The 14946-nt window shown below is 38.0% G+C and overlaps 1 protein-coding gene across 1 annotated transcript in view; it reads left to right on the top strand.

The window, feature by feature from the left end:
- The window catches only part of LOC123690972, a 101207-nt gene that overhangs the window by 48624 nt on the left and 37637 nt on the right, over positions 1–14946 (top strand). Inside the window, exons 46-71 of the mRNA XM_045635133.1 lie at positions 88–408; positions 486–800; positions 893–1216; positions 1385–1699; positions 1809–2141; positions 2427–2729; positions 2814–3137; positions 3324–4262; positions 4447–5385; positions 5502–5816; positions 5984–6292; positions 6382–6696; positions 7492–7812; positions 7893–8204; positions 8288–8617; positions 8703–9011; positions 9094–9396; positions 9530–10168; positions 10250–10561; positions 10916–11251; positions 11330–11935; positions 12049–12672; positions 13235–13543; positions 13633–13962; positions 14164–14463; positions 14626–14931. Coding sequence (XP_045491089.1) covers positions 88–408; positions 486–800; positions 893–1216; positions 1385–1699; positions 1809–2141; positions 2427–2729; positions 2814–3137; positions 3324–4262; positions 4447–5385; positions 5502–5816; positions 5984–6292; positions 6382–6696; positions 7492–7812; positions 7893–8204; positions 8288–8617; positions 8703–9011; positions 9094–9396; positions 9530–10168; positions 10250–10561; positions 10916–11251; positions 11330–11935; positions 12049–12672; positions 13235–13543; positions 13633–13962; positions 14164–14463; positions 14626–14931 — 10389 coding nt within the window. The remainder of the gene's footprint in view (positions 1–87; positions 409–485; positions 801–892; positions 1217–1384; positions 1700–1808; positions 2142–2426; positions 2730–2813; positions 3138–3323; positions 4263–4446; positions 5386–5501; positions 5817–5983; positions 6293–6381; positions 6697–7491; positions 7813–7892; positions 8205–8287; positions 8618–8702; positions 9012–9093; positions 9397–9529; positions 10169–10249; positions 10562–10915; positions 11252–11329; positions 11936–12048; positions 12673–13234; positions 13544–13632; positions 13963–14163; positions 14464–14625; positions 14932–14946) is intronic.

Here is a 14946-nt window from a genome sequence, read left to right as displayed (position 1 = left end):
ACTTTATTACTTTTACTATTCTTTTTGCTTTATTCTACTATTATTTACTTTATCTACTTGTGTCTTATGATTGTACTTTTTTCTTAGAACCTATTCTTCCGGTGCCTAAGGGAAATCCATGTATTCCATCGCCGTGTGGTCCTTATTCACAATGTAAAGTAGTTGGTGAAGCGCCTGCATGCTCATGCTTACCAAATTATATCGGTGTTGCACCAAACTGTAGACCAGAATGTTCTATTAATGCGGAATGCCCTGGTAATTTTGCATGTCAAAATGAAAAGTGTGTAGATCCATGTCCTGGATCTTGTGGATTCAATGCAGAATGTACGGTAGCAAATCATGTAGCCTTATGTCATTGTGTTCAAGGATATACAGGTGATCCTTTCAGTGGATGTTCTATTATTGAACGTAAGTTTCTAATTTAATGTCAGGTTCGAACTGTGAAATAGGGCCTAAATAATTGTTTACTCATTTATTATTAACAGATACTCCAGAACCGCCGCCGAACCCATGTAATCCATCACCTTGTGGTGCTAATGCAATTTGTAAAGAAAGAAATGGTATTGGATCTTGTTCATGTCTCCCGGAATACTTTGGAGACCCATACACAGGCTGTCGGCCGGAGTGCGTGTCGAATTCCGATTGTGATCGCAATAAAGCTTGCTCAAATAATAGATGTAGAGATCCATGTCCAGGGGCATGTGGAATAAATGCAGAATGTAGAACTATAAACCATGCTCCAACGTGCACATGTCTTACTGGTTACACCGGAAATCCACTTACTCGATGCGAAGTTCAACGTAAGGATACAAATTATTATTTTTTTATATTCGCTTAAGTAAGTAATTTCTTTTTTAATAAAGAATAGACATAATTCCAATTGTTTTTTTAGTTATACCCGAAAGAGATGATGCAGACCAAAATCCTTGTCAACCATCTCCATGTGGACCAAACAGTCTTTGTCGTACAGTGAACGGTCACAGTGTATGTACATGTGAAAGTGGATACATCGGAACACCGCCTACTTGTCGTCCTGAATGTATTGTTAGTTCTGAATGTCCCCAAGACAAGGCTTGTGTTAATAAGAAGTGTGTAGATCCATGCCCGAACACATGTGGATTAAACGCTCGCTGTCAAGTTGTTACCCATAATCCAATATGTAGTTGCACCCCTGGATACACTGGTGATCCATTTACAAGATGCGCTCTGGAAGAAAGTAAGAATAAAGTTATACCTACTAAGAAATTTGACTTGTTTATTAAATTGTGATAATATTTGTTTTTTGGAATTGAATACTTAAAAAATATAATTTACCGAGCTATAAATACTTGTCATAATGGAGTCGTTACAAAATATAAATTAAAATTTGTTTATTTTTTCATAGGAACTGTGCCAACAAATCCCTGCGAACCATCGCCGTGCGGACCGAATTCAGAGTGTAGAGTAATAGGCGATCAAGCTGCTTGTTCTTGTTTACCAAACTACATCGGAAGAGTACCAAACTGTAGACCAGAATGTTCTATAGATGCTGAATGTCCCAGTAATACAGCTTGCATTAATGAACGTTGTAAAGATCCATGTCAAAATGCATGCGGTCTAAATGCTCTCTGTTTGACGGTTAATCATAGGCCAGTATGTAACTGCCAGCAAGGTTTTACTGGGGACGCTACAAGTAACTGCGTGCAAATAATAATTTCGTGTGAGTAACATAAATAGATACGTATTATATTCTTATTTATTATATACTATTATAATCCCATCTAAACTTTTAAATATAAGTGATTAAAAGTTTTTTTTATTGATTTTAGCTACGGAAATGACACCTACATCAAGTCCATGCTCACCGTCACCATGCGGGCCAAATGCTGAATGTCGTGAACACAATGGAGCAGGAGCTTGCTTCTGTTCTGAAGGCTATGAGGGTGACCCATACAGCCCGCAAGGATGCCGCAGAGAATGCGAGAGCAATGACGATTGTCCTTTAAATCTGGCTTGTACTCGATATAAATGCATTGACCCCTGTCCAAGAACGTGTGGTCAGTTTGCACAATGCACGGTAGAAAAACATATACCGGTTTGCACTTGTCCTAAGGGATATACAGGAGATCCTTTCTTCCAATGTAAACAAATAGCTCTGGATTGTAAGTGTTAAAATTCATTTTTTAAAATATACTTTTAAAAAAAGAAGCGCAAACTAATCCTATAAAGTTTTGAAAATATGTATTATTTTTTATAACATTAATAGAAATGAGTTTTTGGCTCAGCTATAACACTTGGTGCTACTGACCAAAACAAGCATGTGTTTTAAATCGATCAATTGTTTGACTTCCTCTCATAATTACTAACTTGTTTCTTTTATTCTACCCTTAAATGAGCCGAGTATATTTATTTATTTAAGGTTAAATAAATGTTTTCATTTTTTTTAGCATATGAACCACCTTCAAATCCTTGTGAACCTACACCGTGTGGACCTAATAGTCAATGTAGACAGGTCAATATGCAAGCAGTATGCTCATGCCTCCCGAACTACATAGGATCACCACCATCATGTAGACCCCAATGTGTAGTAAACAGTGAATGCGATCTATCTAGAGCATGTATTAATCAGAAATGTGACGATCCTTGTCCAAACACTTGCGGGTTGCGAGCTCATTGTCAAGTTAAAAATCATAACCCCATCTGCACATGCCCCGCTGGTATGACTGGCGATCCATTTACGCAATGTTATCGTGAGTACAATACTTAAAAATTATTGAATATTTCTTAATAATAATAAATAATTATATTACCTAAATTTTACTTTTCAATTGCAGCTATTATAGCAACTACTGATAGACCACCATCTTGTACTCCATCACCTTGCGGCCCACACTCTCGCTGCCAACAATTGTCAAGTGGGCCGGCCTGTTCATGTTTGCCAGGATATGTTGGTTCACCACCATCCTGTCGTCCTGAATGTACCATAAATTCGGAGTGTCCAGCATCACTTGCATGCGTCAGACAAAAATGTGAAGACCCATGTCCAGGATCATGTGGAGTTGAAGCTAATTGTCACGTTTTAAACCATGTTGCAGTTTGTGTATGTAATGAAGGTTATACCGGAGATCCCTTCTCAAGATGTTCACCTATCACCGAAGGTAAATTTCTACAAAATTAAATTGTATAATCAATGACTCGAAAATGGTTGGAAAAACATAACTATGAACACTATCTCTCCTTAATAGCGAGCGTGCAAGTTAAACAATTTTTTTATTAATTTAATTACAAAAATAAACTGTGTACTTCAATATATAATTTTTATGAATATGTAAACTTTTTTTCAGCACCAACAACGCCATCTCCCCAAGATCCATGTAATCCATCACCTTGTGGACCTAATGCTAAATGTGATAATGGTTTTTGTACATGTTTACCAGATTATAGAGGTAATCCTTATGAGTCCTGCCGACCAGAATGTACAGGTAGCCAAGAATGTCCTAGAGATAAGGCATGCTTCCGTAACAAGTGTCGTGATCCCTGCCCAGGAGTTTGTGGTCAGAATGCTAAGTGTGACGTAATAAATCACATACCTAGCTGTTCCTGTATTTCAGATTATACAGGAAATCCATTTACGCATTGTCAACATATGGAAAGAGAAAAGTCACCACCTTTAGATCCTTGTCATCCATCACCTTGTGGACCAAATAGCGTGTGTAGAACTGTCGAAAATACTGCAGTTTGTGCCTGTGTTGAAAGTTACCAAGGTTCTCCACCTGCATGTAGACCCGAGTGTGTTGTTAGCTCAGAGTGCCCTCCTACAAAAGCCTGTGTAAACCAAAAATGTATTAATCCATGCATTAACGCCTGTGGTCTTCAGGCCCGATGTGAAGTCATTAATCATAGTCCAATCTGCAGTTGTAATTTAGGACAAACTGGTGATCCGTTTAAGAGTTGCTTTGATATTGTAATGACGCCATTGGAACCAGTAGACGCTTGTAATCCATCTCCATGTGGACCAAATTCTATATGTATTGAAAGAAATGAAAAAGCTAATTGCAGATGCGCTGATGATTATATTGGACAGCCACCAAACTGTAGACCAGAATGTGTCATTAATCCAGATTGTCCATCTAACCAAGCATGTGTTAGAAATAAGTGTATAGACCCCTGCCCAGGATCATGTGGAGTAAACGCAGATTGCGTTATTGTTAGTCACACTGTATCTTGCGTTTGTCGCGAAAAATATACAGGAAATCCTTTCTTACAGTGTGTTCCTCAAGAAGGTACGATTAAAAGTAATTAATTTATGTATATGGAATATTTTATTCATAATTTTATATATCTTTGTGTCATAAAAATCGCTTTGTGGAATAGTAACTATGATATTTGTAAATTTGTAGATGCTTTATAATTCTGCCTTATGACCTACTTCAATATAAATATGTTTGTATAATTTTTATTTTTCAGAAAAAGTTGTGAAACCATGTGATCCTTCACCTTGTGGAATGAACGCTGTTTGCTCACAAAGAGACGGTGCAGGAGCATGTTCTTGTTTAGAAGGTTATCAAGGAAATCCATATGAAGGTTGCAGACCAGAATGTGTATTAAGTTCCGATTGTTCTGCAGATAAAGCTTGTATACGTAATAAGTGCGCAGATCCTTGTCCAGGAATTTGTGGAAACTTTGCTGAATGTACTGTTATAAATCATGTCCCTACGTGCGCTTGTGCTAAAGGATATTCGGGTAACCCATTCATTCAATGTTCGAAGGAACAAACTGCACTCGAAATAAAACCTTGCCAGCCATCTCCTTGTGGGCCAAACAGTGTATGTAGAGAAAACGGTGGTTTGGCATCATGTGAATGTTTGCCAGATTATAAAGGCGCACCACCTGACTGCCGTCCTGAGTGTACAGTGAGTAGCGAATGTTCACCAGACCGCGCTTGTCATAAACTTAAATGTGCTGATCCGTGTAGAGGAACTTGTGGAATAGGTGCACATTGCCAAGTTATAAACCATAGTCCTTTATGTAGTTGTCCACTTGGAACAACTGGCGATCCTTTCAGTCGATGTCGAGAAATTCAGTTTACCGAAACTGAAGTACAGCCGATAGAACCGTGTTCTCCAAATCCATGCGGACCATACAGCGAATGCCGAGCGATTAATGGAAATCCTTCGTGTTCATGCACTGGTGGATACATAGGTGCACCACCAAACTGTCATCCAGAATGTCTAGTCAATACTGATTGTCCGTCGCATCAAGCTTGTATAGCTGAAAAGTGCAGAAATCCATGTGAAGGATCTTGTGGATTTAGAGCCGAATGCCGAGTTCAAGATCATATTCCTATCTGTAGCTGCCCCACACGATTTTCAGGAGATCCATTTATACAATGTGCCGAAGTTATCGGTAAGTTTATCTAAGAATCATATTCACATAAAATATCATTTTCTGTAACTGTATCATAGAATATAGACATATTTCCTAAAATTACTTTCAAATTATATATATTTTATTTCTTGCAGACGTAGCTCCAACACCAACACCAGATCCCTGTAATCCATCACCATGTGGATCTAATGCCATATGTGATAACGGATCTTGTTTGTGCGCTAAAGGATTCTTTGGCGATCCATACATTGGATGTCGCCTAGAATGCTCAACGAATGGCGAGTGCTCACCGACCAAAGCATGCCAGGGAGGAAAATGTCTAGATCCTTGTCCAGGAGCTTGTGGTACTGGTGCTACATGTTCCGTCAACAATCACATACCATCATGCACTTGTCCAATCGGTACTTCAGGCGATCCATTCGCTTATTGCACAGAAATAATTCAAGAAGGTATGGACCACGATTACACGATTTTCTTATTTTTATAAAACAGTTTTCGATTGCAATCAATTTTATATTTCTTTTTTATTATTTGTCATTTCCTTTGGTGGCTTATGTATACCAAGTACTTGTATGTATACCAATTCACAAATGACATTCATTTTTGTATTATACAGAATCACCACGGTCGCCGTGCACTCCGTCACCATGTGGCCCGTACAGTGAGTGCAGTGTGAGCGCAAACGGCGCCGCCGCGTGCTCCTGTCGAGCCGGTCACATCGGCTCCCCTCCATCTTGCCGTCCGGAGTGTCTCGTTAGCTCGGAGTGTAAATTACAAGAAGCTTGCATCGACCATAGATGCCGAAATCCATGTGAAGGTGCATGCGGTCGTGGTGCTCGGTGTCAAGTAATTGCGCATTCACCGATTTGCACTTGTAACGATGGATTCTCCGGTGATCCCTTCACGTATTGCTCACCAGTACCATGTAAGTTATTGTAGTTAGAAGAGGGATGAAATGTTAAATTTATTTTATTTATGTAAGAAAGCAAAACTACGTGATATTCCCGCTTTCAGCCACTCCGCCGATACCAGTCGATCCTTGTGAGCCTACACCGTGTGGGCCGAATTCAATATGTATAAAAACAGGCGACATACCCGCTTGTAGTTGTCAACCTGGATTTATCGGATCACCACCAAATTGTCGACCGGAATGTACAATCAGTGCAGAATGTCCCGCGGCACTCGCTTGTGTCGCTCAACGGTGTAAAGATCCTTGTACGCAAGCTTGCGGCTCTAACGCTGTTTGTTCAGTTGTGGATCATCGAGCGACATGTGCTTGTGAACATGGTTATCAAGGAGATCCATTCCAGGGTTGCATTGCACCTAAAGGTATATCTTTATTCAGTTTTAAATATTACTGTAATAAATTACAATTATTTTCTATAGGAATTACATAATATTATGTCAAAGAAAAAGGCAAATATAGAAAGTGATAATATGAAATTATTCAAAATCTTAAAATGTAAACGTGAGTGAATACATTTTTCGAAACAATGGATCTAGATAGTATAAATAAAACATAAGTCAATGTCATACAATATGCCTTAACCCTGCTGCTTTGCAAAGCGTTACAAAATATGCCTTAAAATAAGTGCTTAAGTTGAGAAAATCATTGAAGGTTACGCCTGACACGGTATACTAATGTTAAAATAGAACTGCATTGGCGGTTTTACTTAAAGGTGATTTGACTACCATGCCAGTCGAAAAGCTCGGTTAGGTAATTTCGCTAATGCACGTTTTATTTATGTGCTTTAATAATAAAATCGGTATTCACAACGAAACGGTGTATAATGTGTTTCATAAATAATAATAAATTAATTAGATCGTTAAGTGCTTTCAGAAGGGATGTAACAAAAATATTGTAACATGTTTTTTATTTGAAATTAATATGCCTTGCTTATGACCGGAGCACGCGGAGATAACATAGCACTTACAGTAAGCTTAGGCCGTTTCCTCGAGCGGCCGCTTTGGATATACAGCTGGTTCGCAAGACGTCATCGGATTCATCACTTATTGTCGCCATGCCGGGATAAGCTTCGACTAACGCTTCGGATGAAGTAAGTGCTTCTACGGTAAATGGATTTGTATGGTAAGTGAATACATTTCATCTACTTAAAATTTCAGCTCCTTCAGCCGTTGAATATATAAACCCATGTGAGCCTTCGCCTTGTGGGGCAAATGCAGAGTGTAAAGTACAAGGAAAAGCAGGATCATGTACATGTCTTCCTGACTACTTTGGTGATCCTTACCAAGGTTGCCGGCCAGAGTGTATTGCCGATTCTGACTGTTCTCTCACTTTGGCTTGTGTTCGTAATAAATGCGTCGATCCATGTCCAGGAGTATGTGGTCTTAATGCAGATTGCTATGTTGCTAATCATAAACCAAACTGTAATTGTCACGCTGGATTTACGGGTAATCCGCTCACGATGTGTTCACAAATAAGGAGTAAGTAGATAAATATTAAAAAATCATGTTTATTATGTTTTCTCCCCTTTTCTGTTTTCTATATGCTTCAATTTTTTTAGCTCAAGATGTCATAGTGAATGTTTGTAATCCATCACCATGTGGGTTGAATGCGGTTTGTAAAGTCGTAAATAATCAACCGGTGTGTTCCTGTTTGAGTAACTATATGGGAAATCCACCTAATTGTAAACCTGAATGCATTATTAATTCAGATTGTAAAACAAACAGGGCTTGCATCAATAATAGATGCATGAACCCATGCCCTAAACCATGTGGGATTAACTCTGATTGTAAGGTAATCAATCATAGCCCTGTATGCTCATGTCGGCAAGGTTATTCTGGAGACCCCTTCATAGAGTGCCGTGCAAAATTACGTAAGTTACTAATTGAAATAATATCTCTTTAGCTTATTTTATAAAATTATAACTTAATGACACAACATATCATTCACTTTTAGAAATTGATTTCGCCGTGACGGAGCTAAGGGATCCATGCTTTTCATCGCCATGTGGTCTATACGCAGAGTGCCGTAACGTCAATGGTTTCCCATCTTGTTCATGTTTACCTTCATATATTGGATCACCGCCGTTCTGTAAGCCTGAGTGTGTAATTCATTCAGATTGTCCTAGCGACAAAGCTTGCATATCAGAAAAATGTCGTAACCCATGTGAGGGATCTTGTGGTCTATATGCAAATTGTTTCGTGAATAATCACATTGCGGTCTGCTTGTGTCCAGAAGGATTTACGGGTGATCCATTTAGAGATTGCAAGCCTCAATTGATTGAAGGTTAGTAAATAATATAAAAATTTGAATAAATTAACTTTTTGGAACCTACAATTTAAACAAGTAAAGTATGTAATTATGTTTTTAGATGTGGTCGTGCCTAATCCGAGTGACCCTTGTCATCCAAACCCTTGTGGAGCAAATGCAAACTGTGTCAATGGAATTTGCACATGCCTTGCAGATTACCATGGTGATCCATATTTTGGATGCCGACCTGAATGTGTGCATAATTCAGATTGTCCCCGTGACAAAGGTTGTCGAAGGAATAAGTGTATTGATCCATGTATTGGAACTTGTGGTCAAAAGGCTATATGTGAAGTAAATAATCATATACCAATGTGTTCCTGTCCACGCGGAATGAGTGGGAATGCCTTTGTCGAATGTCGAGCCATGGCTGGTGAGATTCGTTTTCTTCTTGATCATACAAATGAAAACGATAAATAGATATGTAACTAAAACTGATGTTTGTTTTTTTGCAGTAAATAATCAAAACCCTTGCAATCCATCACCTTGTGGACCAAACAGCCAATGTCAACAGTCCCACGGCCAAGCTGTGTGTTCTTGCATCCCAGGTTATCGCGGAAGTCCTCCCAATTGCAGACCCGAATGCGTAGTAAGCTTAGAATGCCCTCTAAACGCAGCTTGTCAAAATCAAAAGTGTATAAATCCTTGTGAAGGCGCCTGCGGCATAGCAGCCGTATGTGACGTAATAAGCCACAATCCTATCTGTACATGTCCGCCTTCTTTCTCCGGAGATCCCTTCATAAAATGTGATCTTGTTGGTAAGTGTATTACTAAACTTGTATTACTTATAGACTTGAAAACTTGTAAGTTTTTACGAATTGAATTAAAAAAAATTATTCATGTTCTTGTTAAATTGGTATACTTAGCAAAATTAAACTATATATTTTTCAGTAAGGGAACCGATACAAATAAATCCATGTGAACCAACACCTTGCGGACCTCACTCGACTTGTAGGAACACAAATGATAGTCCAGTTTGTGCATGCCTTAATGGTTATAAGGGAACTCCACCAAATTGTAGACCAGAATGTATCAGTAATAGCGAATGCAATGATAACTTGGCTTGTATCAACCAAAAATGTTCAGACCCCTGTGTTGGCAGTTGCGGTATAAACGCAGAATGTAGAGTAGTCAGTCATTCTCCGATGTGTATCTGTCAAGCTGGATACACAGGAGATCCGTTTTCGCACTGTAGTTTGGAAATATTATCTCAACCAAGTGAGCTTTTACATCCATGTAGCCCAAATCCTTGCGGAGCAAACGCCATATGTCGCGAGCAGAATGGAATAGGCGCTTGTCAATGCTTAAGCGACTACACAGGTAATCCATACGAAGGATGCCGGCCAGAGTGTGTGGTTGATTCTGATTGCCCTCTGAATAAGGCTTGCTCAGGAATGAAATGCATAGACCCATGTCCAGGGACGTGTGGTGTAAATGCTTTCTGCCAAATAAACAATCATTTGCCAAATTGCATTTGCCAGTCGGGTTATACAGGCAATCCATTTAGTCACTGTAACATACTACAAGAACGTAAGTGTTGGCTCAAGAACATATAATTATTGTTTTTAGGAATCTGGATGTATTAATAATTAGTTACTGTTTTAATTTTAGCGCAAATTTTGGAAAAAGATCCATGTAATCCTAGTCCATGTGGTGCAAATAGCCAATGTAAAGAAGTAAACGGTCAAGCTACTTGCTCATGTTTACCCTTATTCGTTGGATCGCCGCCATACTGCCGCCCTGAATGCGTAGTGAGTTCAGAATGTCCGTCCAATTTAGCCTGCATGAACCAAAAATGTTCGGATCCTTGTATTGACAGCTGTGGTGAAGGTGCAAACTGTAATGTGATCAACCATAGTCCGATTTGTGTTTGTAAACAAGGATTAACGGGAAATCCATTTACAAGATGTTATCCTATGATAAGTAAGTTATGATTTTTTACTATATTTATAACGCAAAGGTTTGTTTCCTTGTTGCGAACTGCGAACTATATAATACAATTTTATTTCGATTTTAGATAAGAATTATTCTTATAAATCGCATACATCTTTTCTTGTTGTAAAATAAAATATGTCCTACATATCATTAATTTTTTTTCCAAAAGATTTGACCGAAAGAAAGCACCAGAAAGCAATAAATATTATTTACACTGTTAACTGCAAGCTTAGCTGTTTTAAAATTGAACGTATAGTTTCGAATGTACATTTCAATACACACTTTTTCATAAATAATGATTAATTTTTTGACGATTTTATATTAAATTCTTAAATCTTTCAGTATCTTCTCGGCCAGAAAAACCAATTAGTGTCGATCCCTGTTCATCAGCACCATGCGGCTTATATGCTATCTGCCGTAATATTGGAGGAGCACCCTCATGTGCATGTGAAACAAACTATATCGGTACTCCACCAAATTGCAGACCAGAGTGTACAATTAATTCTGAGTGTCCAAGCAATCAAGCGTGTATCAATGAAAAATGTCAAGATCCATGTCTGGGCGCTTGTGGATTCAATGCACAATGTTCTGTATTCAATCATATCGCACAGTGTAGGTGTTTAGATCAATACACGGGAGACGCATTTGTACAATGTTATCCTGAACTTCAAAAAGATGGTGTGTACAATTGATTGTAGTATACAAATTATATTGTGTCCATAGTGTAGGTATTTTTAATTCCGTTTATATTTACAGAACTGCCCGAACTCGATGCCTGTAATCCCAATCCTTGTGGGCCAAACGCTGAGTGCAATGATGGAAAATGCACATGTGTGCTTGAATATCAGGGTGATCCGTACTTTGGATGTAGACCAGAATGTCTTACCAGCAGTGATTGTCCACAGAATAAGGCGTGTTTCAAAAACAAATGTGTAAATCCTTGTGAAAATACATGTGGACGTCAAGCTATATGTAATGTAATTAATCACGTTCCAATGTGTACGTGTTTACCGAACCATTCTGGTAATGCATTTGTAGAATGCAGACCTATAGTAATGATCGAAAATATAAATCCTTGCAACCCATCGCCATGCGGTCCTAATAGTCAGTGCCGTGAAGTTAATGGACAAGCAATTTGTACATGTTTACCTGGATATAAGGATGCACCTCCGACTTGTAGACCTGAATGTGTAACCAGCGCTGAATGCGCTCTCAACAAAGCTTGTTCTGGTCAAAAATGTATCGATCCATGCAAAGGAAATTGTGGAATTGGGGCAGTATGTCAAGTGATAAATCACAACCCTATATGTTCATGTCCATCAGGTTTAACTGGTGATCCATTTAGCAGATGTTTATTGAAGGGTAAGAGTTAATACAACTGTTAAATTAAATTGGATTATTAAAAAATGAGTAATGATAAATAACTAATTCACCTAATCTTCATTCAAAAATATTAAGTTAACATGTTTTTTTAGATATCGAGGAACCCATTTATATTAATCCATGTCATCCCTCTCCATGTGGACCCAATGCAGATTGCAAAGAAATTAATGGTTCGCCATCATGTGCGTGCCGTGACGAATACATAGGAACTCCACCAAATTGCAGACCAGAATGCATTTCTAATTCAGAATGTCCCAATGAACTCGCGTGTATAAATGAAAAATGTAAAGATCCTTGTCCTGGATCATGTGGTTCAGGTGCTGAATGCAAAGTTGTGAGCCACGCTCCTCAATGCTACTGTTCACAAGGATATACTGGTGACGCATTTATTTCGTGTAACTTGATTGACATTCCCCTTACCCCATGTTCACCATCACCATGTGGGCCGAACGCTATATGTAAAGAACAAAGGGGAGCAGGATCATGTGTATGTTTACCAGAATACGTTGGAAATCCATACGAAGGATGTCGCCCTGAATGTGTTGTAAATTCTGACTGTGCTATAAACTTAGCTTGCATTCAAAACAAGTGTAAAAATCCTTGTACGAATATTTGTGGCCGAAATGCAATTTGTAATGTTGTAAACCATACTCCAAAATGCGAATGTTTGCCTGGATTAATTGGAAGTCCGTATCAAGAGTGCATAGAGAAACATGGTTCGTATAATATACTTATCTACACTAATATTATAAAGAGGAAAACTTTGTTTGTTTGATTGTAACGAATAGGCTCATAAACTACTGGACCGATTTTAAAAATTCTTTCACCATTCGAAAGCTACATTATCCACGAGTAACATAGGCTAGGTTTTACCTCGGAAATCCCACGGGAACGGAAACTATGCGGGTTTTTCTTTGAAAACGCGGGCGAAGCCGCAGGTGGAGAGCTAGTGTATTTATATAGCAGTTATATATTTTTTTTCTAATCTCTGTTGTTATAAACAATAAGTTGTTGCAAATATCAAATAAGGATATGAGGATTTTTTTAATACGAACGTAGTTCTGAAATTATTTGCTATACGAACATTTTTTAAATTTATTTCTTCATATGTTTTGGGTAAACAGTATGTTCTCTCGTTAACTGTTCTGTTTTAAAACATTAAAATTCATAGTATTGTTGGAATAGGAACACTACAATTTTGTATCCACTTCGAATTGTAGTTGAGAGCTTTCGACTATCTTTAGATGTAGAAATACATTCATTAATAATTTTTTTCAGAAGATGAATTAATCCAAAGGGATCCTTGTTCACCGTCACCTTGTGGTCCTAACAGTATTTGTAAAGTATCAAATAATCAAGCTGTGTGCACTTGTAAAGCAAATTATTTGGGTACACCCCCATCCTGTAGACCAGAATGTCTCATAAGTTCAGAATGTCCACAACATCAAGCTTGCATTAATGAGAAATGCAGGGATCCATGTGTTGGAGTATGCGGAATTAACGCCGAATGCAAAGTAATAAACCATAGTCCAATATGCTCTTGTGCGACCCAATCAACAGGAGATCCATTCATTAGATGCTATAGAGGTGATTTTTTTTATCCCATGTTTATAATATTAAAATTTAAACATAGTTACACAGACAAATGAAATTAACGTCGTATATATCTTTCACAGTTGAAGCAGAAGCAGTTGTAGTTCCCACAAATCCATGCGTGCCTTCACCTTGTGGTCCATTTTCGCAATGCCGTGATATAAATGGTGTACCTTCATGTTCTTGTTCGCCACAATATATAGGAAGTCCACCAAATTGTAGACCAGAGTGTACAATTAATACGGATTGTGTCAGTGACAAAGCCTGTATTAATGAAAGATGTGTAGACCCATGCCCTGGTTCCTGCGGATTAAATGCTGAATGTCGAGTACAAAATCACATATCCATTTGTACCTGCATCGACGGCTATATTGGAGATCCGTTCCAAAGCTGCTATATAAAACCGCAAAAAGGTATTTTTAATGTTTACAATATTTTAGAATTAAAAATTTTGATATATTTTTTATATCTAGTATTCAAATAAAAAAGCATATGATAGTAAGTCTTGTTATATTAATTATGATTAGATTGCACATCATATTATTTTATTGAGTGAACATTTACATTCAGACAAACTTTGATTTTAGTGAATTAACAATTGCTGTAATTTTCAGATGTAACGTTAAACGATCCATGCAATCCATCCCCATGTGGAATGAATGCAATATGTAATAATGGTATTTGTACGTGCCTTCCTGAATATAATGGTGATCCATACTTCGGTTGTCGCCCCGAATGTACAATAAGCTCTGAGTGCAGTATGGACAAGGCTTGTGTAAGGAACAAGTGTGTAAATCCGTGCAATAATACGTGCGGTATAAATGCTGTTTGTGATGTCATTAAACATATGGCGATTTGTACTTGCCCACCTAAAATGACTGGAAATGCATTTTTGCGATGTTCTCCAATACAAGGTTTGTTATTAAATATTTAAGTAATTAAATCAGATTTTTTGTAGTTACGTAGATATAAAATTGACAGTAAAAATGATTTAACTGCTCGAAATAAAATACATGTTGAATTATTTGAATTGTGAATTTTTTAAATATATTTTTACTTCAATGTTTACTTTGCAGAATCTTTGGTCACGAATCCGTGTCAACCCAGTCCATGTGGTCCCTATAGTCGTTGCTCAGAACGTAATCAACAGGCAATATGCTCTTGTATGCCTGGATATAACGGAGCACCGCCTTCCTGTCGCCCAGAATGTGTTTCAAGTTCCGACTGCACTTTAGACAAAGCTTGTAGCAATCAAAAATGCATAAATCCATGTGTAGGGACATGTGGAGTAGAAGCCAAGTGCCAAGTTATAAATCATAATCCTATTTGTACATGCCCGCCTAAATACACTGGTGATCCATTTACACGATGCATTAATATACGTAAGTTGTTTTCAT

Source organism: Colias croceus, chromosome 4 (assembly GCF_905220415.1).
Source record: "Colias croceus chromosome 4, ilColCroc2.1".
In the NCBI taxonomy this organism is placed as follows: Eukaryota; Metazoa; Arthropoda; class Insecta; order Lepidoptera; family Pieridae; genus Colias; species Colias croceus.
Note: the sequence above shows the minus strand (reverse complement) of the source record. Positions and strands in the feature narration are given on the sequence as shown.